This window comes from Lepidochelys kempii, chromosome 26, assembly GCF_965140265.1.
Source record: "Lepidochelys kempii isolate rLepKem1 chromosome 26, rLepKem1.hap2, whole genome shotgun sequence".
In the NCBI taxonomy this organism is placed as follows: Eukaryota; Metazoa; Chordata; order Testudines; family Cheloniidae; genus Lepidochelys; species Lepidochelys kempii.
The window spans coordinates 14,891,245-14,915,960 of record NC_133281.1 but is presented as its reverse complement, the minus strand read 5'-3'; the positions used below and the strand labels follow the sequence as shown (position 1 = coordinate 14,915,960).

At 57.8% G+C, this 24,716-nt stretch overlaps 1 protein-coding gene across 1 annotated transcript in view; it reads right to left on the bottom strand.

Annotated features, from left to right (window-relative positions):
- FER1L5 (fer-1 like family member 5) overlaps positions 1-24,716 on the bottom strand; it is a 96,530-nt gene that overhangs the window by 9,955 nt on the left and 61,859 nt on the right. Inside the window, exons 34-48 of the mRNA XM_073324758.1 lie at positions 23,577-23,738; positions 23,139-23,304; positions 22,189-22,214; positions 17,910-17,966; positions 17,658-17,792; positions 16,658-16,789; positions 12,355-12,510; positions 11,518-11,609; positions 8,055-8,225; positions 7,029-7,177; positions 6,343-6,482; positions 5,509-5,597; positions 4,973-5,068; positions 1,222-1,363; positions 283-382 (exon numbers count right to left, since the gene is read on the bottom strand). Coding sequence (XP_073180859.1) covers positions 283-382; positions 1,222-1,363; positions 4,973-5,068; positions 5,509-5,597; positions 6,343-6,482; positions 7,029-7,177; positions 8,055-8,225; positions 11,518-11,609; positions 12,355-12,510; positions 16,658-16,789; positions 17,658-17,792; positions 17,910-17,966; positions 22,189-22,214; positions 23,139-23,304; positions 23,577-23,738 — 1,813 coding nt within the window. The remainder of the gene's footprint in view (positions 1-282; positions 383-1,221; positions 1,364-4,972; positions 5,069-5,508; positions 5,598-6,342; positions 6,483-7,028; positions 7,178-8,054; positions 8,226-11,517; positions 11,610-12,354; positions 12,511-16,657; positions 16,790-17,657; positions 17,793-17,909; positions 17,967-22,188; positions 22,215-23,138; positions 23,305-23,576; positions 23,739-24,716) is intronic.

The following is a 24,716-nucleotide window of genomic DNA, read 5'->3' as shown; positions in this document are numbered from 1 at the left end:
AGAGGCCCTGCCTGCCCTAGAGGGATGGGGCCGATCCCAGGGTGCTGCGCCTCACAGCAGGGGATCCATTCAGAGCCCCCCCCCAACAGGGCTGCTCTTCCCGCTTTGTGCAGGGACCGGGGCACGGTTTTGCGCCCCAGAAGTGGCTGCCTTTCCCTGGCCCTGCAGCATCTGGGCTGCTCTTGGGGACAGAAACGTACACGATCGTTAGTGAGGAGGGGACGGCCCTACGGCAACCTGTGGGAAGGGCAAACGTAACACGCTGCAGGGTAAACGCCTCACCGAGAAAATCGTCAGCCGAGAACTTGTCGTTGTCCCACACCTGGAGGATGAGCTTGGGGGGCACCTTCAGCACGGTCTCATCCAGGCTCCAGAGATACTCCTGTGAGCAGAGTGGGCGCGAGCTGAGTGGGTCCCCCCAGGCTGCGGGCAGGGCAGCTGCGGAGAGTCTGTGGCCAGCACGTACCAGCTGGGGGCCGGGTGACCCAGCTGGGTGGGGAAAGGGCAGCCCCGGCACTCGGCCTGCCAAGGGGATGCAGCGTGGGAGGAAGCGCCAGGCTGCTGGGGCACTTACCAAGTTGCCAGCCAAATGAATGGCTGTTTATAGGCCTGCAGCCTTTGAAGGGTTAATGCCCCAGCGGAGGCTCAGCGTGCTGCTCAGAGGTGGCCTTGCAAGTGGAAACCCCCCCCCACATTAGTGGACATCTGCAGCCTTCCAGCCTAATGCAGGGGCTGGGGCTCCCAGGGAAGGTCGTTATGGGAGGTGGCAGGTCAGGCTGCATGATGCTGGCAGTCAGGGTAGGGCCAGCTGCTGCGATGCCCTCCCCACACACAAGGTGGCAGCACCGACAATCCCTTTCCCCCGGCATGGCCAGCGCTCTGCCCAGCAGCCCAGCCCCAAAGACGGTCAGCGGGGTCACAGTTCCGGCCAGGATGGGCGAGGACAGACCCGGAGCAGGAGACAGGCTGGAGAAAGTTGGCCGCAGAGGGGCAGATTTAGGGCAGGAGCCCGTGCCCCAGGCAGGCAGCGGAGCACACTGGGACTCCGGCCAGGGGCACTACAGGCATCGGGTTCAAACTGCTAGGGGGACTGGCCCGCCTGAAACACAGCCTGGGCCCTACCTGCCCCTCGGAGCAGCAGCGATGGGTGTGGGGCCATAGCAGGGCAGAGCAGGCCGTGCTGGCGCAGGGAAGCGGATGCCCAAGGCGAGCAGCACCCACCTTCCTGGGCAGGACGCAGACCTGCTCCATGGGCAGGAACTCGAAGGGGAAGATGAACCTCCAGTTGAAGTTGCCCTCTCCTCCCAGGGACCTGTAGTGCACATCGGTTCTCTGCCTCTCCTCCTCCAGGCCATCCAGCCACCTGCAACCAGGAGCCCGAGGCTGGCGTGTGAATGGAGGGCATGCGGGTCCCACATCACCCTGCCCCGCTGTGCGACACGGCACCCGCCCTGCCCCGCCCTGCCTCGCTGCACCCGCCCTGCCCCACCCTGCCTCACTGCACCCGCCCTGCCCCGCTGTGTGACACGGCACCCACCCTGCCTTGCTGCACCCGCCCTGCCCCACCCTGCCTCATTGTGCGACATGGCACCCGCCCTGCCCCGCCCTGCCTCGCTGCACCCGCCCTGCCCCGCTGTGTGACACGGCACCCACCCTGCCTTGCTGCACCCGCCCTGCCCCACCCTGCCTCATTGTGCGACATGGCACCCGCCCTGCCTTGCTGCACCCGCCCTGCCCCGCTGTGCGACACGGCACCCGCCCTGCCTCGCCCTGCCTCACTGTGCGACATTGCACCCGCCCTGCCCCGCCCTGCCTCACTGTGCGACATTGCACCCGCCCTGCCCCGCCGTGCCCCGCTGCACCCGCCCTGCCCCACCCTACCTCGCTGTGCGACATGGCACCTGCCCTGCCTCGCTGCACTCGCCCTGCCCCACCCTGCCCCGCTGCACCCGCCCTGCCCCACCGTGCGACGCGGGACGGAGGACGTGGAGCTCCCGGGCAGCGGGGGGAATGCCGTGGAGCTTCTGGGTGACAGACACCTCAGAGCTCGGAGCCGCTGCTGGGGGTCCCCTGGAGCTGTCAGTCACAACGGTGCCAGGTGCTGGACCCCTCTCCCCACACAACGGGCTGGGGCTCTCTCCCCTCCCCGTGGGCTTGAGTCATTCCCCCCCCCCATTTTTAGCCACAGTCACAGACAGGTCAAGGCTTCTGTGAAGTTTGTTTGCTGCCCGCGACCTGGCCCTGTCACTGTCAATAGCCATGACAGCATCGGAAGTGGGTTTATGACAAAGCTCAGACTCCGAGCCCCAGAACAAAGCGTCCCAGCAAAACAGAAGGGTTCTGGCTCCCAGGCTGCCTCTGACGCCGGCCCCCTCAGCCCTGTGGCCAGGGCCCTCCGGGGTCTCGCTGCGTCTCCGAATCTCCGTACGGCAGGAGCCCCAGCCCTGCCCCCAAAGCTGGGGGGCTCAAGCACTTGTCACCCCCCAGCTGGTGCTGGCCCCACTCAGTCCTCAGGCTCCCGGGGCTTGGCAGGCGGCTCTGGCTGGAGTCGGCCCCCGGCTAATGCAGACCCTGCCAGAGCCTCCTTGCACCCCCAGCCACTGCAAACCTCTGCCCTGCCCGGGGAGGCAGCATTTATACCGGCCCCTTCTCCCAGCTCACCCCCCATTGGCTGGGAGAGAGGGAAGCCTGGCCCCGCCCACTCAGCCAGACTCCTGGGCCCAGGCCCTTAAAGAAACAGTACCAGGTTCCCGCCCTACTTCCCATCTCCCCACATCGCCCAGGTCCTTGTGTCCATAATCAGGCCTTTCGGCTCTGAAAGAGCCGTGCCGGGGTGGGGTGGACTGACCAGTAGGCGGCACTGCCCCTAAGGGGCAGACTACCCCATCACACATGCCTGTCCTCCATTCCCTTCCCAGCTAGCCCATGCATGGTGGGGCGTGCAGAGCCGATGGGAAGGGCCATGTGCAGGACCTGGGGGTTGGAAGGAGCTGGGGGGGTTGGAACAAGGCAGAATCCTCCCTCCACCGCTCCTGGGTCAGGCCTCTCAGGTCAGGGGCTCCTGCCTTTCCCCCTTTCTAGCTCTGTGCTAGACGGGCCGGCTCTGCTCAGGAGGGGCCCAGAGCGGCTGGAGCTTGGGAGAAATCCAGAGACATCCTGCTCCCATAGGCACCGACTTCTGGTGTTCCTGGGGGGTGCTTGAGCCCCCGCTCTGCCCTGGGCCCCACTCCCACGCCACCCCTTCCCCCAAACCCCCACCTCCCTCGGGCAGCATCTGGCCAGGGGCTGGGATGTCCCAGTCTCTCTACCAGTGCAGTCCCAGGAACTGCCGGCTGTCGACAACCAGCACAGACCTTGGGGGCTTGCTCTTATGCAGGTGGTTGTTGGCTCAGGGCCCTTGATAGCATCTCCACCACTGCCTGCCCGCCAGGCACCGGGAGCAGAAGCAGCCAGCTAATGACAGACCCAAGAGCACATTGGCTGGGCCCCAGAGCGCTCAGCTAAAGTCCCGATTCAACACCCTCAGAGCAAGACAAGTCTCAGAGAAAGGAATCAAGATCCATATTGATACTCAGCAGCCAGCGATTCCCGCACCTGCCAGCATCAACCCACTGGAGACCCACTGAGCTACGTAGAGAGACTTACCTTCAATGCTACCGGGGGTCAGCACTGGGGACACCGGCAGAGCCATGCGTTTGGGCAGACCAGGGCTGGGACAGCCGGGGCTGCGGGTCGGGAGCGAGGGGCACCGGCAAGGAGGGTGTGGGGATGGGGAGCCGCAGGGACAGCCGGGGCTGCGGGACGGGAGCGAGGGGCACCGGCAAGGAGGGTGTGGGGATGGGGAGCCGCAGGGACAGCCGGGGCTGCGGGTCGGGAGCGAGGGGCACCGGCAAGGAGGGTGTGGGGATGGGGAGCCGCAGGGACAGCCGGGGCTGCGGGTCGGGAGCGAGGGGCACCGGCAAGGAGGGTGTGGGGATGGGGAGCCGCAGGGACAGCCGGGGCTGCGGGTCGGGAGCGAGGGGCACCGGCAAGGAGGGTGTGGGGATGGGGAGCCGCAGGGACAGCCGGGGCTGCGGGTCGGGAGCGAGGGGCACCGGCAAGGAGGGTGTGGGGATGGGGAGCCGCAGGGACAGCCGGGGCTGCGGGTCGGGAGCGAGGGGCACCGGCAAGGAGGGTGTGGGGATGGGGAGCCGCAGGGACAGCCGGGGCTGCGGGTCGGGAGCGAGGGGCACCGGCAAGGAGGGTGTGGGGATGGGGAGCCGCAGGGACAGCCGGGGCTGCGGGTCGGGAGCGAGGGGCACCGGCAAGGAGGGTGTGGGGATGGGGAGCCGCAGGGACAGCCGGGGCTGCGGGTCGGGAGCGAGGGGCACCGGCAAGGAGGGTGTGGGGATGGGGAGCCGCAGGGACAGCCGGGGCTGCGGGTCGGGAGCGAGGGGCACCGGCAAGGAGGGTGTGGGGATGGGGAGCCGCAGGGACAGCCGGGGCTGCGGGTCGGGAGCGAGGGGCACCGGCAAGGAGGGTGTGGGGATGGGGAGCCGCAGGGACAGCCGGGGCTGCGGGTCGGGAGCGAGGGGCACCGGCAAGGAGGGTGTGGGGATGGGGAGCCGCAGGGACAGCCGGGGCTGCGGGTCGGGAGCGAGGGGCACCGGCAAGGAGGGTGTGGGGATGGGGAGCCGCAGGGACAGCCGGGGGCTGCGGGTCGGGAGCGAGGGGCACCGGCAGGGTGGGAAGGGGGTGGGCAGCCCCAGGGGCTGCGGGCTGGAATTGAGGGGCCAGGCACCAGCAGGGCTGTATGTGGGAAGAGTATAGAACAGGAGCTGCTGCTCTCAGTCTATCCGTTTTCTCAGCCTCCATGTCACTGGCTCCAGCCCCGTTCATCCGCACCGGGCGTCGGCTGCTTCCCAGGCAGGCCTGGCCGAGGGCCCGTGGCTGGGCTCCCTGGGGCCCGAGGGTGCAGGCGGCAGGCCCTCACCCTTTCACATAGATGTCGCTCATCCTCTGCCCCGTGATGCTGGTGTCCTGCAGATCCACGTCCCGCGTGTTCCAGACGATGCAGCGCAGCTCGTGCCTAGGGAGGGGCAGCGCGGGCAGCTTTGGCTGGTTGGAGGCTGGACACAGCCTGGGGGGGCTGGGGGCTGGTGCGCTCAGGCTGCCTATGGGCCTGGGCTCTGGAGGGCTGGCTGGGGCCGCAGGAACATGGAGAACACAGAGGACCCGGGAGCCCCCGGGCAATGGGAGACTCCACTGACCTCTCCCGAACCCGCGGGACTGAAGGGGAGAGTGTGCCCGAAGCAGGGGTCACACCTCAGGGAAGGAGCTGCAGATGGGCATGGCCAGGGCTGGGGCATGGCCCCGGTGCTCACCGTGCCAGGCTGGGGAGCTGGGGCGTGGCCAGGCTCTGTGGGGCTGCACACTGCCGCAGAGATCCCAGTGCTCTCCGGGGCGTGCTGGGTTTGTGGTGTGCCAGGGTTCGCCTGCCCAGGGCAGCGAGGGATTTGTCCCACTCACCGTTTGGGCTTCCGTGGGGTGATGTCGAAGGCAGGGCCTGGGGGGCCAAAGCTCTCTGGGAAAATGTCCACCCACATCTGCAGCTTCCCCTGCCGAGCAGACAGGAGCAGGCAACTTGTCGACACGAGCCCAAGCCCAGGCCGGCTCCTCGCCCTGCGCCGAGCCCCCCTGCCAGTGTCACCCCTGAGCGCTCGCCGGCCGTCTCGCTCCCCCACTGGCCAGGCCAGGGATGTCACAGGGCTCCTCTGCGGCCTGGGGGCTGAGCTCCCACCCGGGCCAGCAGGAGCTGCTGTTCCTGGGGAGGGATCCTCCCGCTCCAGCGCCTGGGGGAGGATGCAGCCTCCTCAAACAACAACCAACCTCCCGTCCTCCCCCCGCGGCTCCATCAGCCCCCTGCAGGGCTCTCGGCCAGCTGGTGTGTGGGGCCATGTGTCCCCCCCGCCAAAATAACCCCCACCCTGCACGTACACACGCGCATGCATCCCACTGCCCAGCTCTCTCACACCCACACACGTTTCCGGGCGTACACACGCGGCGTGAACACATCACGCAGGGAGGGGCAGCCTAGACCCGCACCCACAGAGCCGGGGAGCCGGGATCCCGGGGCGTCCTGCTCACGCAGCCGTTTCACGGCACAGGTCTCTGAGCTGCCTGCACCCTTCCCACTGGCCCCGCCGGCTGTAACCGTCAGCCCTGGCTCCGCGCTGGGCAGCCCACCAAGGACACGGGCCCTCATCCCATGTGACAGACCCGGTTTTCCCCACATCCTCTTGCAGTGGCTTTGGGGGCTCAAGGTGCTGGTGTGGGGCCCGGCTCACCGCTCTGGTGCCCTACCTGGTCGATGCCGGGCTGGATGCTGTGGTGCAGCGTCCTGGTCTCCAGGTGCTCGGGGACCAGCCCGCAGGTGCGGAGCAGATGCAAGGCGAGGCGCTCTCTCGGGGGGCCCAGGTGACCGTGCGCAGGGACCTTGCTCTCTGAGACGGGGAAGCCAAGCACAGCAGAGGGACGTGGGGTACGGGGGGAAGGGGGGGGGTTCCCATCGCTCCCTTCTGCCAACATCATCTCCCAGCTGCCCCGATTCCCTTAGTATCCTCTCCCACCCCCCATTCACCAGTGGGCCCCTGGGCCTCGCCCACCCAGTGCAGCCCACTCAGGTTGCTCCTTGCTCAGCGTCCTCAGGGCCATGCCCAGCTCGCATTCCCTGCAGCAACCGGGCCTCCAAATCCCAATCCCAGGGCCTGGGTCCTGACCCCCGCCGCATGGGCTGGCTGCCGGGAAACAGCTATAGAGAAACCCTGCAGTCCTTTGATGGCAGGGACCCCGTGTCTTACCCCGGGGCTCGCAGTGCCCTGGGAACCCTGTGTCCCGCCCAGAGGCTCGCAGTGCCCAGGAACCCGTGTCCTGCCAAGGGGCCCACAGAGCCCTGTATCCCAGCCCCGGGAACCCGTGTCCTGCCAAGGGGCCCCCAGCGCCCAGGGACAGGGTCTGACTTGTCTCTCCTGGGGACTCTGGGCACTCACCAAACTGCGCCAGCAGGAAGGCCCTGCCCATGAAGGTGGCTTTGCCTCCGTCTGCGCTGAACTCAGGCAGGGCCAGACTCTTCATCTTAGCAAAGTTCTCCAGTAACTGGGTGGGGAGGAGCTGGTCTCGCCACTGACAGGGGCCAGAACTGGGGGTGGGGGAAGGGAGGCAGCAGGGATCAGTGTGAGGCCAGGGAGATGGGTGCATTTTAACCGGCTACTCTGAAGCTTGGGCTCAGCTCTCTGACCCCACGGGGCCAGCTGTGCCAGGATTAGGGCACACTCTATGGGCAGCAATGTGTGTGCATTTCATCCCTGGAGCTCATGTCAGGGCTGGGCAGTATTGTCCCCAGAGGGGAAACTGAGGCACAGAGTAGGGCTGGGATCGCCCAAGGGTGCCCAGCAGGGCAGTGACATTGCTGGGAGCAGATCTCAATTCCTGGCTGGTTGTCCTGTGCTCTAACCATGGGCGGGGGCTCCCGAGTGACCCCCAGTGCAAGTGAGGCTGGGACTGGTCTGTCCCTGAGCCCTCCTCCATGCTCATCATCCGATTCTCACCCCTGCACCATTGCCCTCCTTACTGGCGCCCCCATGCTGGGTTCCCCAGTGCTCTCCCCATCCCTAACCTCTGCCCCCCTCGTCCGGCACAGCAGCCCCCTGCAGCTTCCTGGGGAGCGAGGAGATTTGTGTGCACACAGAGCCAGACCCCTGCTGTGGGCTGACCTGTGTATTGCTGGGAGAGGCCAAGGGACCCCATCACTTCTGCAGCAGGGACAGATAAGTACCGGGGTGCATCTAGCCCTGGTGTCCCGATCACACAGGGCCCAACACCCACTGTGCAGACCCAGGAGCCTGCCTCTGCCTGGGTCACGGTGGCTGGCTCCCGAGGGCCTGGGCACCGACGCAGGCTGAAATCCTCTGGGTGGGGAGGCTCTGCCCCAGCTCCACAGCCCAGATGGCAGGGAGAGACTCCGGCCTTGCCCTGGCCCAGCTGGGGGGAGGTGGGGGAGGGTGCTGGCCACTCACATGCAGTAGGACTGGGGCAGCCCGCAGTTGGCCCGGAAGCGGGACAGGACTCGGTTCTCCAGGTCGATGCTGGTGTCCCCTATCTTCTGGTCCGGGAGGACGAGGTCGTAGTCAAAGAGCGAGATCTGCAAGTCCTTCTCCCGTGGGAGGGTGCACTGGAGCTCAAATATCCTGATGGGACGGTGGGCAGGGGCAAAGAAAGGGACGGGAGCTCGCTCTGCGGCCCGAGGGCTCTTGGCCTCAGCTCCGCCTTCCCTCCTGCCCTTCCACCTGCCTGGGCCAGAGCCCTGGGGGACTGGGGAGGCCCAGAGCCCGGGGAAAGGCCACACCGCACAGCGAGTCCCTGGCAGGAGGAGATGGTCTTGGGGCTTTACTGCCACCAGACACTCCAGCTCTGTAGCTCTGGGCCGGGCCTGACACAGGCCCAGCCATCCCACCTCTGCCCCCTCTGCACGCAAGCCAGCTGCACACTGCAAGGGAAACGCTTCTCGGCACATTCAGAGCACGGCTCAGCAGGGCCAAGCTCCAGGCCGAATGTGGGTTTATGTGCCCTCAGTTTCCCTCTGGGCTCTGCACTGATCGTAAAGAGGTGGGACCGGCGTTTGGCTCCCACAGCAGCCTGGTTAGGGCCCAGAGCCATCACAAACTGACCGGAGCCTGCACCTGTGAATGGCACATGAGGCCTGGACATTCGCTGCTCCTGAGCACAGCCATGAGGAAGGAGATTCCCCCTCTCTGCGGGGAAGCAAAGCCCAGCTGGAGGAGACAGGAGGCAGGTGGCTGGGGGAAGAGCTGAGCTCACATTGTGCATCTACACTGTAAAAACCCACCAGCGGCAGCGAGTCGCAGAGCCTGGCTCGGGATCACAGGGGTCGTGCTGTGGAGCTAACCAGCCCCGCAGACATTCCCACGTGGGCTGGAGCTCGGGCTGAGACGCCCCCCCCAAAGCCAGACTTGCTGCTGCTGTGGGGATTATTCTGCAGTGTAGACACACCCAGCGACACAGGGCTCTGACCTAGACAGAGGCCATGTCCACACTACACAGCTGTGTTGACCTGTGTTACAGCACTGCAGGAATTACTGTGGTTTTTCATGTTCACACTGTCCTGCCCCGTCTGTCGGTGGCGCACGTCCTCACCTGGAGCACTTGCACCAACTTAACAGGGGCAGGAGGGCCGGGTGGGGGGGCTGAGAGCCCAGGCTCTCGGTTTGGTGCCAAGCTCCCAGCTGGAGCCTGGCTGCGGCCCGGGCAGGGGAGCTCTGTGGGCAGTGGGGAGCTGAGAGCCCGGACAGCACCTGGCTCCGGCTGGGAGCGCTGCTGGGGCTCACAGCTGGAACCCCCACCCTCAGTTTCAAAACAGGGACCCTACCAGTGGTGAAATTGACCCCCTTGTCAATTCCACGGCTCCCCCTCTCAGCCACCCTCTGCTAACCTAAGGGGGCTCAGATTCTGTAGCCAGATGACTAATCCATTGCTGCCTTGTTTTGAAAAGGCGGCCTGGTGTCTCTGCCAACGCACTGAGAGCATACACCCTGGAGGGAAGGGGTGTGCCCACCTGTCCTTTTGCCCACTACCGGGTGTGACGTTAGGAGTGTAATATAATATCTCATTGAAAGGTGACAGGGCCAGAAAGCGTTAATGAACTCCCCGACTGACCTGACCCAGGGCCGAGCTTTAGAGACGGGTTAGGAAGAGATGGAAATGAACAGAGCTGGGAACTGCAGCGGGCCTTGTCAGAAAAAGAAGGGGAGCTGTTTGCTCAGGGCTTCTGATGAAGCAAACGAGGCTTGTCTATGGCTGTGGCTTTGAGTCAAAGATCAAAAGAGGGGTATTAACGTTTAGGGAGCCACTTGAGTGCAATAGTATCTTTGTCTCTCTGGCTCTTGGAAGGTTGTGGTACCCGGTGTCTGAACTCTCTAACACGGGGGAGGCCAACCTGGGCCCCCGGAGCCACGTGCGGCTCTTCAGGAGTTAAGAGGCGGCTCCTTGTCTAGGCGCCGACTCTGGGGCTGGAGCGACAGGTGCCAACTTTCCAATGGGCCGGGGGGGGGCGCCCTGCTCAACCCCTGGCCCTGCCCCCACTCCACCCCTTCCTGCCCCCTCCCCTGAGCCTGCCATGCCCTCGCTCCCCCTCCTCCCCGGAGCCTCCTGCACCCCACAGAACAGCTGATCAGTTGGTGCGGGGAGGGAGGGGGAGGTGCTGCGCAGTGGGGCTGCCGGTGGGCGGGAGGCGCTGGGAGCGGGTGGGGTGGAGCTGATGGGGGTCTGCTGACGTATCACTGGGGCTCTTTGGCAAGGCACATGGGTTAATTCTGGCTCCTTCGCAGGCTCAGGTTGGCCACCCCTGGTTTACTGGATAAATGACCCTGGGTTAATTCCTGTGATGTCTGGGAGAAGGGAAGTTGAGCCTCTTGTCTTCTCAGGCCAAAAGGCTGCTGGAAATGTATAAAAACCCTGGGACACGATCCTGCTTCATCTCTGATCTGCTCTGGGTTTCAAGAAGGGGAAACCCTGAGCCATAAGGATTGAGATCCCCAGTCACTGACTGGAGTCACCCTGAATATGGACATTGGACTATAACCGATGAACTATTTCTAAAAGAAAAGGAGGACTTGTGGCACCTTAGAGACTAACCAATTTATTTGAGCATAAGCTTTCGTGCTCATGAAAGCTTATGCTCAAATAAATTGGTTAGTCTCTAAGGTGCCACAAGTCCTCCTTTTCTTTTTGCGAATACAGACTAACACGGCTGCTACTCTGAAACCTATTTCTAAAAGGACTTTTGTCAACTACAAGCTCATCTCTGCTCTGTATCTGAACCTCAAGAATTGAACTCAAGTCTGTCTGGATCTTGATCTTTTAACCAACACTCTCTCTCTTTTCTTTTTTAATAAATTTTAGTTTAGTAAACAAGGATTGGCTATAAGCGTGTATTTTGGGTAAGATCTAAGTTATAATTGGACCTGGGTGTGTGGCTGATCCTCTGGGATTGGAAGACCCTTTTCTTTTATATGATGAGACAAGATTTTCAGTAATCACTATCATACCTGACAGGTGTGTCTGAATGGAGGCCTGAGGCTGGCTACTTTAAGGGAACTGTGTTGTTTGGACGTCTGGGTGACCAGGGAGGTGATACAGAGGCTGTTTTGGGCTGGCTGGGTAAATCTAAGGAGTGGAATATCCACCAGCATTTGGCGTTTGTCTGCCCCATTCTGTTTGCAGTTCACCCTAATTGAGTGACCTCAGCTGGCTCTTACAGACACCATCCTCGCAGGCACTGAGAGTATGCACCCTGGAGGGAAGGGGTGTGCCCCCATCTTTTGCCCGCTACCAGGCCATGTTCCCTTCGCTCTGACCTGTTCCCTCCAGGCTGCTCGGTGATCCACAGAGCTCAGGGTGGGGTGGGCAGGGTTTAGACCCTGAGCTGCCCTGGGGCTCTGGAGAGCTGCCGACTGGACTTACCTGCCGAAGACAGGTTCCAGGGTGTTGGGCAGATACTGGTCTCTGTCCCCCAGCTTCTTCTTGCCCAGGGTGACCCTCACGTAGGGATCACACTGCAAGGGGCACAGCCAAGAAGGGGCAGTTAATAAACATCCCCCTAGTGCCACGCCCTGTTCTTGTCACATCCAGGAATTGGGGGGTGGAAGCGGAGCCGGAAAGGGGCTCCCAGGCTGTGTCAGACGGGCCTAGGCACTGGACTGAAGCTTGAGGAGCACAAGCTGATCTCTCCCCGACAGGACCCGGGAACAGGGCCGGCTGGGACACGGCTGTGGCATCAGTCAGAGCTGGGGTAGCAATTAACCCCTTGGAACTGGCCAAGTGCCTCCAGGAGTGGGACTCTGGATTGTCAGGTCCCTTAGGGTACAGCCACACGGCAAACCACCACGCTGCAGGGCTGGTCTACAGGCTCATGCGACAGCGGGGCTGGAGCCCAGGCTCTGAGACCCTTCCCTTCGTCAGGTGTCAGAGCCAAGCAGGCATGTCTACGTGGCCACTCAGGGGGGCTGGAACTATTTTTAGAGTGGGGTGCTGAAAGCGGAACCCATGTATTTGGTTGTTATTACTACTTCAAGCCAGGGGGAGCTGCCGCACCCTCAGCACCCCTGCGGCTGCTTTTAGCACAGTAGTGACCCCGGATCTGAAACTCCCGGACGTGGCTTTATTAGGGCACTGTCGATACTCTTCCAGGGCCGTGCACCAGCCCAAGGAGCTTTGTCCCAGTGCCACAGGGAGTGGGTGCTGGGTGGGGGGGAAGCAGTGTGCAAAGCGGGTGAGAAGACCTGGGAATTGGGCAATTACCAGGCCGTTCCTATCCTTTGGCGGGAGATTAAAGGCCCGGATGATGTAAACCCGGACCAGACACTTCTGCGGTTGGCTTTTGGGCAGCTCCTGGAACTGGCGTGGCGGTGGTGGGGAGCTGGGGTCCTCCGGCAGTGGGTAGATCTGGAAGAGTCCCTGCAAACAAACCAATCCACGTGACTTCTAGCTGCTCAGATACTGGATTGACGGAGTCTTGTCCCCTGAGCATCTGGGGCCCATTCCCTGTTGGGAACGGTGCTACTCGTGCTGTTGTGCTCAGAGACCGGAGCAGGCAGCGGCTGGGTACCGTGCCAGCGGCCATGCTCAGAGATCAGGGCCGATGGAGGAGGGTCATGGTGCCGGCTGGCATGCCTGGCCCTGGATGGCGGGTGTGACGGGTTTCCCCCAGGGTGCCACTTGGAACTGGCGTACCACTGAGCCTGCCTGACCTACCAGCCTGGGCTTCCTTTCACACTGTACTGCTGAGACAAGCCCTCAAGCCCCATCCAGCACATACTGTGATGGTACCCTATGGAAATATGCTTATGAATGTATATATGGAATAACTAGAATATGTTTTATGCTACATATACCATGTAACCTATCTCTGTAAAGGTTCTGATCTACTGAATCTAGTCATCCTATTTGTATGCATGTATCATTTTTTTATTCAAAGTTATGAATATTGGCTGTTGTCAGGGTTCCCTCTCCCTCTGAACTCTAGGGTACAGATGTGGGGACCTGCATGGAAGACCCCCTAAGCTTATTTCTACCAGCTTAGGTCAAAAACTTCTCCAAGGCACAAATCCTTCCTTGTCCTTGGATGAGTACTGCTGCCACCACCAAGTGAGTTCGACAAAGATTCAGGAAAAAGACCACTTGGAGTTCCTGTTTCCCCAAAATATCCCCCCAAGCCCCTTCATCCCCTTTCCTGGGGAGGCTTGAGAATAATCTACCAACCATATGGTGTTAAACCAGGTGAGCACAGACCAGACCCTTGGGTTTTTAGGACACTAAAAACCAATCAGATTCTTAAAAAACAGAACTTTATTATAAAGAAAAAAAATGTAAAAGAAACACCTCTGTAAAATCAGGATGGAAGGTAATTTTACAGGGTAATAAGATTTAAAACATAGAGGATTTCCCTCTAGGCAAAACTTCAAAGTTACAAAAAACAGGGATAAACCTCCCTCTTAGCACAGGGAAAATTCACAAGCTAAAACAAAAGATACTCTAACGCATTTCCTTGCTATTATTTACTATTTCTGTAAGTTTAGATGTATCATTCATTAGGAGCTAGATTACTTGCTTGGTCTCTCTCTTTGTCTCCGGAGAGAACACCCAAACCCAAAACAAAAACCTGCCCCCACAGATTTGAAAGTATCTTCTCCCCTTATTGGTCCTTTTTGTCAGGTGCCAACCAGGTTATCTGAGCTTCTTAACCCTTTACAGTCAAAGGAGGGATTTTATGCTACCCTTAGCTGTAGGTTTATGATAGCTGTGTACTTGCTTGATTTTTAAGTAGCCTTTGTAAAGCATTTGGTCAGCTTCTTGAGAAAGGCATGTGCAAATTAAGTGCCCAATCAAGAAGCACTTAAGGGACAAAGCATCTTGGAAGGCTCCAATCCACATAAGAAGTCTACATGAGGACGTTCAAGGTAGCAGGTAAGCAATGGCTGCTGCCTGTAAAAACTGAGTCATGCATGGACATGTGACTTGCCCATGTGACTCCAAAACTCCATCTTAGAGCTGGACATTGCATAGGAGGGGGGGGTCTCCACCCACAAGAGAAAGGACCCAGCAGATCGAGGGACATGATCGTTCCCCTCTATTCGATACTGGTGAGGCCTCATCTGGAGTACTGTGTCCAGTTTTGGGCCCCACATTACAAGAAGGATGTGGAAAAATTGGAAAGAGTTCAGCGGAGGGCAACAAAAATGATTAGGGGACTGGAACACATGACTTATGAGGAGAGGCTGAGGGAACTGGGATTGTTTAGTCTGCGGAAGAGAAGAATGAGGGGGGATTTGATAGCTGCTTTCAACTACCTGAAAGGGGGTTCCAAAGAGGATGGATCTAGACTGTTCTCAGTGGTAGCTGATGACAGAACAAGGAGTAATGGTCTCAAGTTGCAGTGGGGGAGGTTTAGGTTGGATATTAAGATAATCTTTTTCACTAGGAGGGTGGTGAAGCACTGGAATGCGTTACCTAGGGAGGTGGTGGAATCTCCTTCCTTAGAAGTTTTTAAGGTCAGGCTTGACAAAGCTCTGGCTGGGATGATTTAGTTGGGGATTGGTCCTGCTTTGAGCAGGGGGTTGGACTAGATGACCTCCTGAGGTCCCTTCCAACCCTGATAGTCTATGATTCTATGAAAGTCTATTTAAGTCTGTGGGAGACCCCTCCATTTTGTCTTCAGCTTGCTCAAGAGATAGCCTCTCCACCCCCAAGGATACCTGACAGAAAGTGGAACAGAGGACAGCAGCTACAGGGGGTGTGAGTGATTGCTGGACCCAGACGTAAAAGGAAGCTTACTGGGTGAGGTTTTTATCTGTATTCGGTTTTCTTACAGTATTAGACATAGACTTCCGTGTTCTATTTTATTTTGCTTGGTAATTCACTTTGTTCTGTCTGTTACTACTTGAACCACTTAAATCCTACTTTCTGTATTTATTAAAATCACTTTTTACTTATTAATTAACCGAGAGTATGTATTAATACTTGGGGGGGGGCAAATAGCTGTGCATATCTCTCTATCAGTGTTACAGAGGGCGGACAATTTGAGTTTACCGTGTATAAGCTTTATACAAGGTAAAATGGATTTATTTAGGTTTGGACCCCATTGGGAGTTGAGCATCTGAGTGTTAAAGACAGGAACACCTCTTCAGCTGCTTTCAGTTTAAGCCTACAGCTGTTAGGGGACGTGGTTCAGACCTGGGTTTCGGTTTGCAGCAGGCTAGTGGGTCTGGCTCAAACCAGGCAGGGGATGAAGTCCCCAGCTGGGAGGGCAGGAAAGGAGGGGCAGAAGCAGTCTTGGCACATCAGTTGGGAGCCCCCAGGGGGTTTTTGTGATCCAGCCCGTCACACATATACACCCAACTGCAGCCTCACACACAGATGCTGAGTTCAGTTCTGCATGGGAATGCTCAGCTAAGGAACTGCCCAGGACTCAAGTGTCCATCCCCCTCTGGAGTGCAAACCCAAAATTGTACCATCTTATGTTGCACAGAGAATTGCACAGCATAAGCTCATGAAACTCACTCCCTCCCGCAATGTGTTGAGAGATTTGCAACAGCTTTTTGCCCCCCAATTAGGAATTCCACACACTGGGCTTTTGACAAAACAAAATCAAGTTGATTAACTACAAAAGATAGATTTTAAGTGATTCCGAGGGATAGCAAACAGATCAAAGCAGATTACCTAGCAAATAAAAGCCAACACACAATCTGAGGTCTGGGCTCAGCCCTCCAATCCCAGCTCAATCTTTTTCTTTCTCAGGTGTTGCCAGCAGCTTTCTTCCTTGGGTGGGGAGTTAGTGAAGAATGAACCAAGATGATGTCACTCCCCTGCCTGAAATAGCTATTGCCCACGGTGGGAACCGTTTGTCTCCAAATTTAGTACCCATGCCAGACAGTGAAAAAACACTGGTATTCCAAGATGGATTCCAGTATCAGGGGACTTGGTCACATGTCTCTGGAGGGCCATAGCAGCCATGAGTCAGAGGCTGATTGTAACATCCTCGGAAGCCTCCCCAGGGGGAGATTAGCATCTTCTAAGACCTATTGTTCTCTCTAATGGCTCCTCCTGACAGCCAGCCATCTAGACTGAGTGCATTCTGTCTGGTGGGCGCTCCCCAGGTGTAAACACACTTGTAATAGATGCATAGACAATATTCCTAACCTCAGATACAGCAACGATACCGGCATACAAATAGGATAATCATGTCCAGTAAATCATCACCTTTCTAATGATCTCTCACAGGTCTTATTACATCGTGGTTATGCCATAATCATATCATAACAATCTCTCTATGATGAGTATGGGGGTGTAATGCCACAGTGGGATCTGGGAGCTTTGTACTCTGAAGATGGCACACACCGCACTGGGTGAAGGTTGAGTATTTGTCACTAGACCTCAGCTGACCAGCCCCTTTGCTCCCCCGTGTCCAGCTCCTCTGGTGGCTGGACACAGAGACACTGGGCTGTGGAGGGGCAGCTGCTCCTAGGGGTAGGACCTTGTTGATATGCCCTGGGAGCTTCGCAATGAAACCCCCCAAAAAGCCAAATACCTGGCGCCTGGTTCTCACCTTGAATTCCCCAACTACCAGGGGGTCTTCGCTGGCCGCCTCCCGCCCCCGCCCGCGGTACAGCCTGAAGGTCTGGCAGAAATCCTGCAGGCCCTGGAACTCCGGCACGGCCTCCAACTCACAGTGATAGACCTGCCAAGGAACCACAGGCTCAGGCTTTGGACACTAACAGCTTGGTCGTGCAGAGTCTGTGCCATGGGGTCAGCAAGGGCTGGTACTGAGCCAGGGAGGAACAGGATCCCCCAGAGGCAGATTTCTACACCAGGAGCCTGGACTGTCCTCCACTGGCACCATTGTGAGTGACCAGGCTAGCAGGGTGTGCCTGATTGTCCTCTGTTGGATGCAATCAGAACTGGCCAGCTGTGAATGCGTCATACGCCCCATCCCGCAGACAAGAGATCCACTGTTAGCTGTGCTTGTAGGGCAGGGGCTCTGAGCTCTCTCCATGAGGCTGCTGAGAAGCCCGGAGAGCAGCACGGTCACGAGGCCATGTATTTGTTACAATATCTTAGAGTCTTATAGAGCCCCACCGACTGGTCTGGGAATTACTGATCCCTAAACCACTTCACCTGTCACAGAAATGCAGCCACTTCTGGGGTGGAGCGTGGCAGCTGTATGACTGCAATGTACATACAGTTCTGGACAGGGAATGAGGAAGGACTTGGCATCCTGTTTATGTGCCAAGGCCTATCTGGCTGCGAGCATCACAGCCTCTCCGCTGTGACTACTGTGGAATCTAGCTACTGAGGGAAACCCCTTGTGGCCAGCCAGGAAAAGACCAGCTCTGATTCCCCACAGAACTCCCGGGGCAAGGGGAGAAATAGCTCCCTTGCCCAGCTGTCTGAGGGCCAGACTGGCTGGCTGTGGGGACCCCACTGGCCGTCAGAAGGCAGGTTCCACCTGGGTCAGGGCAGTCATCATCCCCAGAGCAGAGGGGAAACACCTCTCTGCAACCCCCGGTCCAGGTTCTACCATGTGTGACTGCCAGCCAGGCGCACACCTTCAGGCTGTCCAGCCCTGTCTGCAGGTAGTCTCCGCTCTTTGCCAGATCCCCCGTGGCAGCATAGAACTTGCTCCACCAGTCGACACACTCCTCCTTCTCCTGGGGAAGAACAGAAGGGAAAGCAGCATGAGCCTTGCTAGACAGTGGGGGATGCAGGCATCTCTGTTGCACTGCTGCTGAGAGCTGCTACCCCACTGGGCATGCGGGGCTGCTGCTCCAAGTTCCTTCCGACCCCCCTGTGAAACCCACCTTCTCTGCTCTTGGTGTGGTTCGAAGCCACGACTCAGCAGCCATCCTGCCCAGCATCTGCAGAGATGAGGAGAGACAAATGTGTCACGCCCAAGGAGCTTAATACACCTTATGACACGGCACCCCGTGTTCTTCACAGTGATGTTATTATGATATGATTATGACATAATGATGATGCATTTTGTACAAGATGGGAAAAGTTTTCATTGGTTTTCATTCATTGCTGAATATGATTATCCTATTTGTATGCATCTGTATCTGAAAGTATGAATATTGACTGTGTATCTGTATTTCAAATGTGCTTACTCTGGGTGACACCCACAACTAGCCTTTCAGGTACAACAAGGAAGAAGCCAGACAGTGCTGATGGCCCATCAGCAAAGACAATGGACCATGGAAGAGCTGAGCCTTCCTGTGAACGCTCCAGACAGCCTGTAAGTAATGGCTGCTGTGACTCACAAAATATGCAAGGCCATGTGACCAGATCACATGACTCTGGACTCCATTTTGGGGTGTCTGTATTTTTCCACTAAACTGGTCTGGGAACCAAGTTTAAAACAAAGGGTTCCCGCCAGATGCAAATGCTATATAAGACAGGGAGTGACATCATCTGTTCTTCTTCACTTCCCACACAAGAGGACTCCTGGAAACACCTCAGGAATAAAGACTGAACTGGGGGAAGTGCTGGACCCAGGCACAAAATGGGAAGTGACCTCCTAGGAAGGATTACTGTGGAAAGGGATCTGGGGGTCATAGTGGACCACGTATGAGTCAACAGTGCAACACTGGTGCCAAAAAAGCGAACATCATTCTGGGCTGTATTAGCAGGAGTGTCATAAGCAAGACACAAAAAGTAATTCTTCCGCTCCATTCCATGCTGATTAGGCCTCAACTGGTGTATTGTGTCCAGTTCTGGGTGCCACATTTTAGGAAAGATGTGGACAAATCGGAGAAAGTCCAAAGAGCAAGAAAAATTATTAAAGGTCTAGAAAACATGACCTACGAGGGAAGAATGAAAAAAATGGGTTTGTTTAGTCTGAAGAAGAGAAGACTGAGCGGGGACATGATAACAGTTTTCAGTTACATAAAAGTTTGGTACAAGGAGGAGGGAGAAAATTGATCTCTGAGGATCGGACAAGAAGCAATGGGCTTAAATTGCAGCAAAGGAAGTTTAGGTTGGACATTAGGAAAAACTTACTGTCAGGGTGGTTAAGCCCTGGAATAAATTGCCCAGGGAGGTTGTGGAATCTCCATTATTGGAGATTTTTAAGAGCAGGTTAGATAAACATCCATCAGGAATGGTCTAGATAATACTTAGTCCTGCCATGAGTGCAGGGGACTGGACTAGATGACCTCTCCAGGTCCCTTCCAGTTCTATGATTCTATCTTCTCTTATCTTCTAAAGGGATTTTTAGCCTGTGTATGAAAACCTGGGGAACCCAAGCTGCAAAGCAAATACAGCTTGTGCCTTAAGAATCTGCAAGCCTGCTTGTACCATCACTCAGGGTGAGAAACTGCTAATTCATATTCAAATTTGAAATTGCTAATTCATCATCAGCAAATTTGCGGATGATACTAAACTGGGAGGAGTGGTAGATACGCTGGAGGGGAGGGATAGGATACAGAAGGACCTAGACAAATTGGAGGATTGGGCCAAAAGAAATCTGATGAGGTTCAATAAGGATAAGTGCAGGGTCCTGCACTTAGGATGGAAGAATCCAATGCACCGCTACAGACTAGGGACCGAATGGCTAGGCAGCAGTTCTGCGGAAAAGGACCTAGGGGTGACAGTGGACGAGAAGCTGGATACGAGTCAGCAGTGTGCCCTTGTTGCCAAGAAGGCCAATGGCATTTTGGGATGTATAAGTAGGGGCATAGCGAGCAGATCGAGGGACGTGATCGTTCCCCTCTATTCGACATTGGTGAGGCCTCATCTGGAGTACTGTGTCCAGTTTTGGGCCCCACACTTCAAGAAGGATGTGGATAAATTGGAGAGAGTCCAGCGAAGGGCAACAAAAATGATTAGGGGTCTAGAACACATGACTTATGAGGAGAGGCTGAGGGAGCTGGGATTGTTTAGCCTGCAGAAGAGAAGAATGAGGGGGGATTTGATAGCTGCTTTCAACTACCTGAAAGGGGGTTCCAAAGAGGATGGCTCTAGACTGTTCTCAATGGTAGCAGATGACAGAACGAGGAGTAATGGTCTCAAGTTGCAGTGGGGGAGGTTTAGATTGGATATTAGGAAAAACTTTTTCACTAAGAGGGTGGTGAAACACTGGAATGCGTTACCTAGGGAGGTGGTAGAATCTCCTTCCTTAGAGGTTTTTAAGGTCAGGCTTGACAAAGCCCTGGCTGGGATGATTTAACTGGGAATTGGTCCTGCTTCGAGCAGGGGGTTGGACTAGATGACCTTCAGGGGTCCCTTCCAACCCTGATATTCTATGATTCTATGATTCAATCTATCTAGTATGTTAAGCTCAGTTTGCATTTTTGTTTTATTTCTTATGGTAATCTACTTTGATCTGTTTGCTATCACTTATAATCACTTAAAATCTATCTTTTAGTAGCTAATAAACTTGTTTTATGTTTTAATCTAAGCCAGTGTGCCTTGGGGAAAATCTCAGCTTGGTTAACACAAGTGTGCATTGTTCTCTTCACATTGAGGGAGAGACAGACCAGCTATTAAACCCATATACTGGCCAAAATGTGAACAGGGCAGGATGGTACAGCACTGGGGTCCTCGGCTGGGGAGATGGGCATAGGTGCCGACTCCGTGGGTGCTCCGGGACTGGAGCCCCACGGAGAAAAATTAGTGGGTGCTCTGCACCCACCAGCAGCCAAGCTCCCCGCCCTGCCTCACCTCACCTCCTCCTCGCCTCCCACCGAGTGAGCCATGTCCCCGCTCCTCTGCCTACCTCCCAGCGTTTTCCACCCGGCCACCGCCAAATAGCTGTTTGGCTGCTCCAGGAGAGGGGGAGGAGCGTGAACATGGCACGCTCAGGGGAGGAGGCGAGGACGAGGTGGGCTGGGGCAGGGACTTTGGGGAAGGAGTTGGAATAGGGGCAGGGAGGGGGCAGAGTTGGGGCAGGGGCTTTGGGGAAGGGGTTGGAATGGGGGCATGGAAGGGGTGGAGTGGGGGCGGGGCCGGGAGCAGGTCGAGCACCCATGGAAAAGAGGGGAAGTTGGCGCCTATGGAGATGGGGGGGTTTGGGGCTCTCCACTGTTGGTTCATGCAGTGGCCGGCCAAAGCCTGCATGTAATTGCAGCTGGGTGTGTCCCTGCCTGTGTGAATGCTGGTGGGAGTGTGGGATCGGCAGCGGTCTGCAGCTTGTCACAGCAGCACAGTGCAAGAGGGAGCCCAGGCTGGACAGACAGAGGGCTTAGTGGCACCCCAGTTCCAGGTTGCACCCCGCGGGGACCCGTCACACACCTGATCAGCTCCTGCCTGGCCCACCAGATGCTGCCCTGCTGCTGGGCTCCTGATGGCTCAGGACGTGACCCCCCAAGTCCCCTTCGGAGACATTCTAGGAGCCATCTCACATCTCTTAGGTAAGTGGAGGACTGGCCAGGCCAGCTGGAGGGTCTGCAGGGCCCTTGTGAGGAGTGGTAACCCAAGGATCGAGCATGGGAATAGGGTACCTTTTCCTTCAGCTGGCATTTTGATCGTTAGCTTTGGCACGGCTTTAACAGCATCTGTGTTAGTGATCCAGGCCCAGCAATGTTCATATGAATGGCCCGGCGTTATTGTAGGGGAGAGCTCTGTAGATAGGTCACTGCAGCAGGGTCCCACATGGCTCAGGGAGCCAACATGGATGGGCAGGAGTGTCCTGCTGCTGCCTGTCTTTTCAGCTTCCTGGAGGAGGGGCATCTGAGGTGGGGAAACTGAGGCACAGTGAGTGCATAGCACTGGTCCAAGTTTACAGCAAGTCTGTGACAGAGCTGGGTATAGACCCCAGATCTCCTGACTTCTGTCCCCCCTGCTCTAACCCCTAGATGATACTGCCTCATAGGGCCCTTTAGACTGGTTAAAAGCCGGCTATGCGAGCACAAAGCCAATGCACCTTGGAGTGAGGGGCAGCACTGGGGCTTCCTGTTAGAAGTGCAGTGAGGGGAGCCCTAAGGGTTAAAGCAGAGCTGAGGCCCGGGTCACCCCTCGCTGTATCTGTCAGTGGTGCTAGACCAGGAAAGCCTATGGCACCGGGTGCCATTCCCATGAGCGTTGCAGAGAGAGGGGACCCAGCAAGCAGGTGGCTCTGGGCTGCTGGAGAGTAGCACTCACCTTCGCGATCTTCCCCTTGGAAGCTACTGTGTGGGGCAGGGAAGGGAGGGGGAGAAAAGAGACACGGAATTAATGGCAACATCGAAATAGCCCCAGGAGTCTCCCAGCTCCTACAGCAGGAATGGCGAGGCCACACCAGCACTGCATGACCACACGGGGCCCATCTGGCCTGAACGTCTATGAATTAGCCCTTTAATGCCACAAATGAGGAAAAGAAACTAGGACTCTTTACGCTTACTGTGGGGCCTGGACTAAGCCATTGGTTACCACGTAATCTTGCCACCGCTGGAGGTCAGGAGTCCAACTGGACTCCCGTGACTGGTCAGTGTGGTTATTCAGAGCCCAGCCCCTAGATGGCATTTCTTTACATTGCAAAAGTAACCCGGCATTTAGCAACTGACCGGCACAACTCATGGGAAGCCAAGGCTTCTCGCAGGCAGGCTGTTCAAGGCGAGGACTGATTGGCATGGGCACTGCTATGTGTGGGGAGCTCAGGGCTGGATTAGCAGGGGGCTGCGGCTTGGGAGGGAGGGCCACTGGCAGAGCTGTGGGGCGGTGGGTGGGCACCCCACGACTGGAATAGCAGGCGACTGCGGATCCCAGGTATGTGCTCAAGGGGAATACATCTTCCTTTAGTTTTAATGTTGGGGGATGTGCAGTCCTGGCGCTGCAGGGTTAAAAGATTCTGTGGGGTGATGGTGGGGGGGGTTTTTCTGCGTTAGAGCACAGTGGCACCATGCTGGAGCCCGGCCTGGCAGAGCCGATGGCGCCAGACGGTTGGCTCTAGGGGAACACGTGGGGTTTGGCAAATAGTCCCACAGGAGGGCGACTGGCCGTGACAGACCGCGAGGTCCCTGCCAGCAGTGGGAGAAAGCCAGTGTTCCCCAGAGGTCCTGGGAGCTGGGCTGGATGTGGGGGATGGTGAGTGGGACTCATTGGTTGGCCTGTACCTGGGGGTGGCAGGCTGGGATGGTGCCCCTCTGCTGACGGCTCACACATGTACTGGCGCAGGGATCTCACGCTGGCCTGGCCCACCACTGGCTTGTGCCCAAACTCACGGTTGTCCACGACCTTCAGCTCGATGGGGGGCATTAAATCTTCTTCCATGGGTAAGTGCTGTGGGGCAAGTAGGTCCATGAGCTCCATGGGGAGGCAACAGAAGGCGCAGGCAACTGGGCCACCACCTAGACACGCAGCCATGGAGCACTGTAGACAGACAGACAACGCCAGCCACAGGGCTAGCGAGGGTGTGGGCCGGTGGGATCGAGTGGTCCCTGGAACTCTCCAGTCATCTCTGACTCCCAGCCAGCCACGTAGGCAGGCGGGAAGGGAAGTGGCTGAGCAGCAGTGGGTGGAGCCGCCCTGCCCCATGCTTCTGCCCTGCTCACCACTCTCATGAGGAAGACATTGATTGGGAAGTTGGGGTTCTCGCGGAGGTCTCTGATGGGAGCCGTCTGGATGGCCTCTCCTGCACACTCCACCACCAGGCTCGGCGACATGATGCTCAGCAGGTTATAGCTCTGCAGGCCCCGCAGGCCCCAGGCCAGGATCTGGAGGGGAGAAAAAGGCGAATGGCTTGGTTGTACCATGGATGGACGTCACGAAGGAGGGCTGGGCTGGGCCCAGCTGGGCCAAGTCTGTGCTCAGTGATTCAGCACCAGTCCCACTGGCAAAGACACCAGGGGTGAAGCTGCCGATGTGGCTCTGGTGTGAAATCTGGACCTTTCAGAATCAGAACAGAGCTTAGAAGCCAGCCGGGCCAGAAACTCACTGGACGAGAGCCCTGGCCATCCCCTGAGTGTATTGGACGCCCAGCAGGGAGAGGAATGGGCTGGACTGCTCTGGGGCCCAGGGAGCGATGGAGGGGCTGGTGACAGAGGCTCCCCGGCACAAACTCCCACTGATGTCCTGCCTGGCCAAGCAAGGTGGTGGGTGGGAAAAGGGAGACACTGCAGCCGGTGTTTGTGCCAGGCAGAAGGGATGGTTCTGGGTGTCAGGAGAGTTACAGTCAGGAATGAGGGGCTGGGGTTAACCAAAGGGAGAAGCAGGGTCTGGAGGGAAGTGACATGGTCCCATCGCTCGACACTCACTCTTTGGTGACTAGACTGGAGGGACAACCTCGCCCTGGCCCCCCCGGCAATAAGCGGGCGGGACTTCCTGGGCATCTCCATTCCCATCCTGATGAGGAGGAGCAGCAGCTTGTCCTCTCAGGAGGGGAGGCACTTGCAGGTCATTCGGGCCATGGACCTCTGCCCAAAGTGCTGGTTTGATCTTTGTAGCTCTGCCTGCAGCAGTCCCCATGCGGGGGGCCTCCCAGCTCCAACCCCGCTGTTCCCCAGACCCTGCTGGCTGGAGGCAGTCAGGGCCTCCTGTGGGGTAGAGATAGTGGCTGACGCCCAATAGCTTGGCAGGGTCTGTGGCAGTAACAGGCATCACCTTTGGCAACGCAACGTGCCCTCCGCAGCAGGGGCTTGTTTCCTCCTCCCACCAAACAAGCTACTTCTGCCCCAGAGTCCACGTGAGCAGAG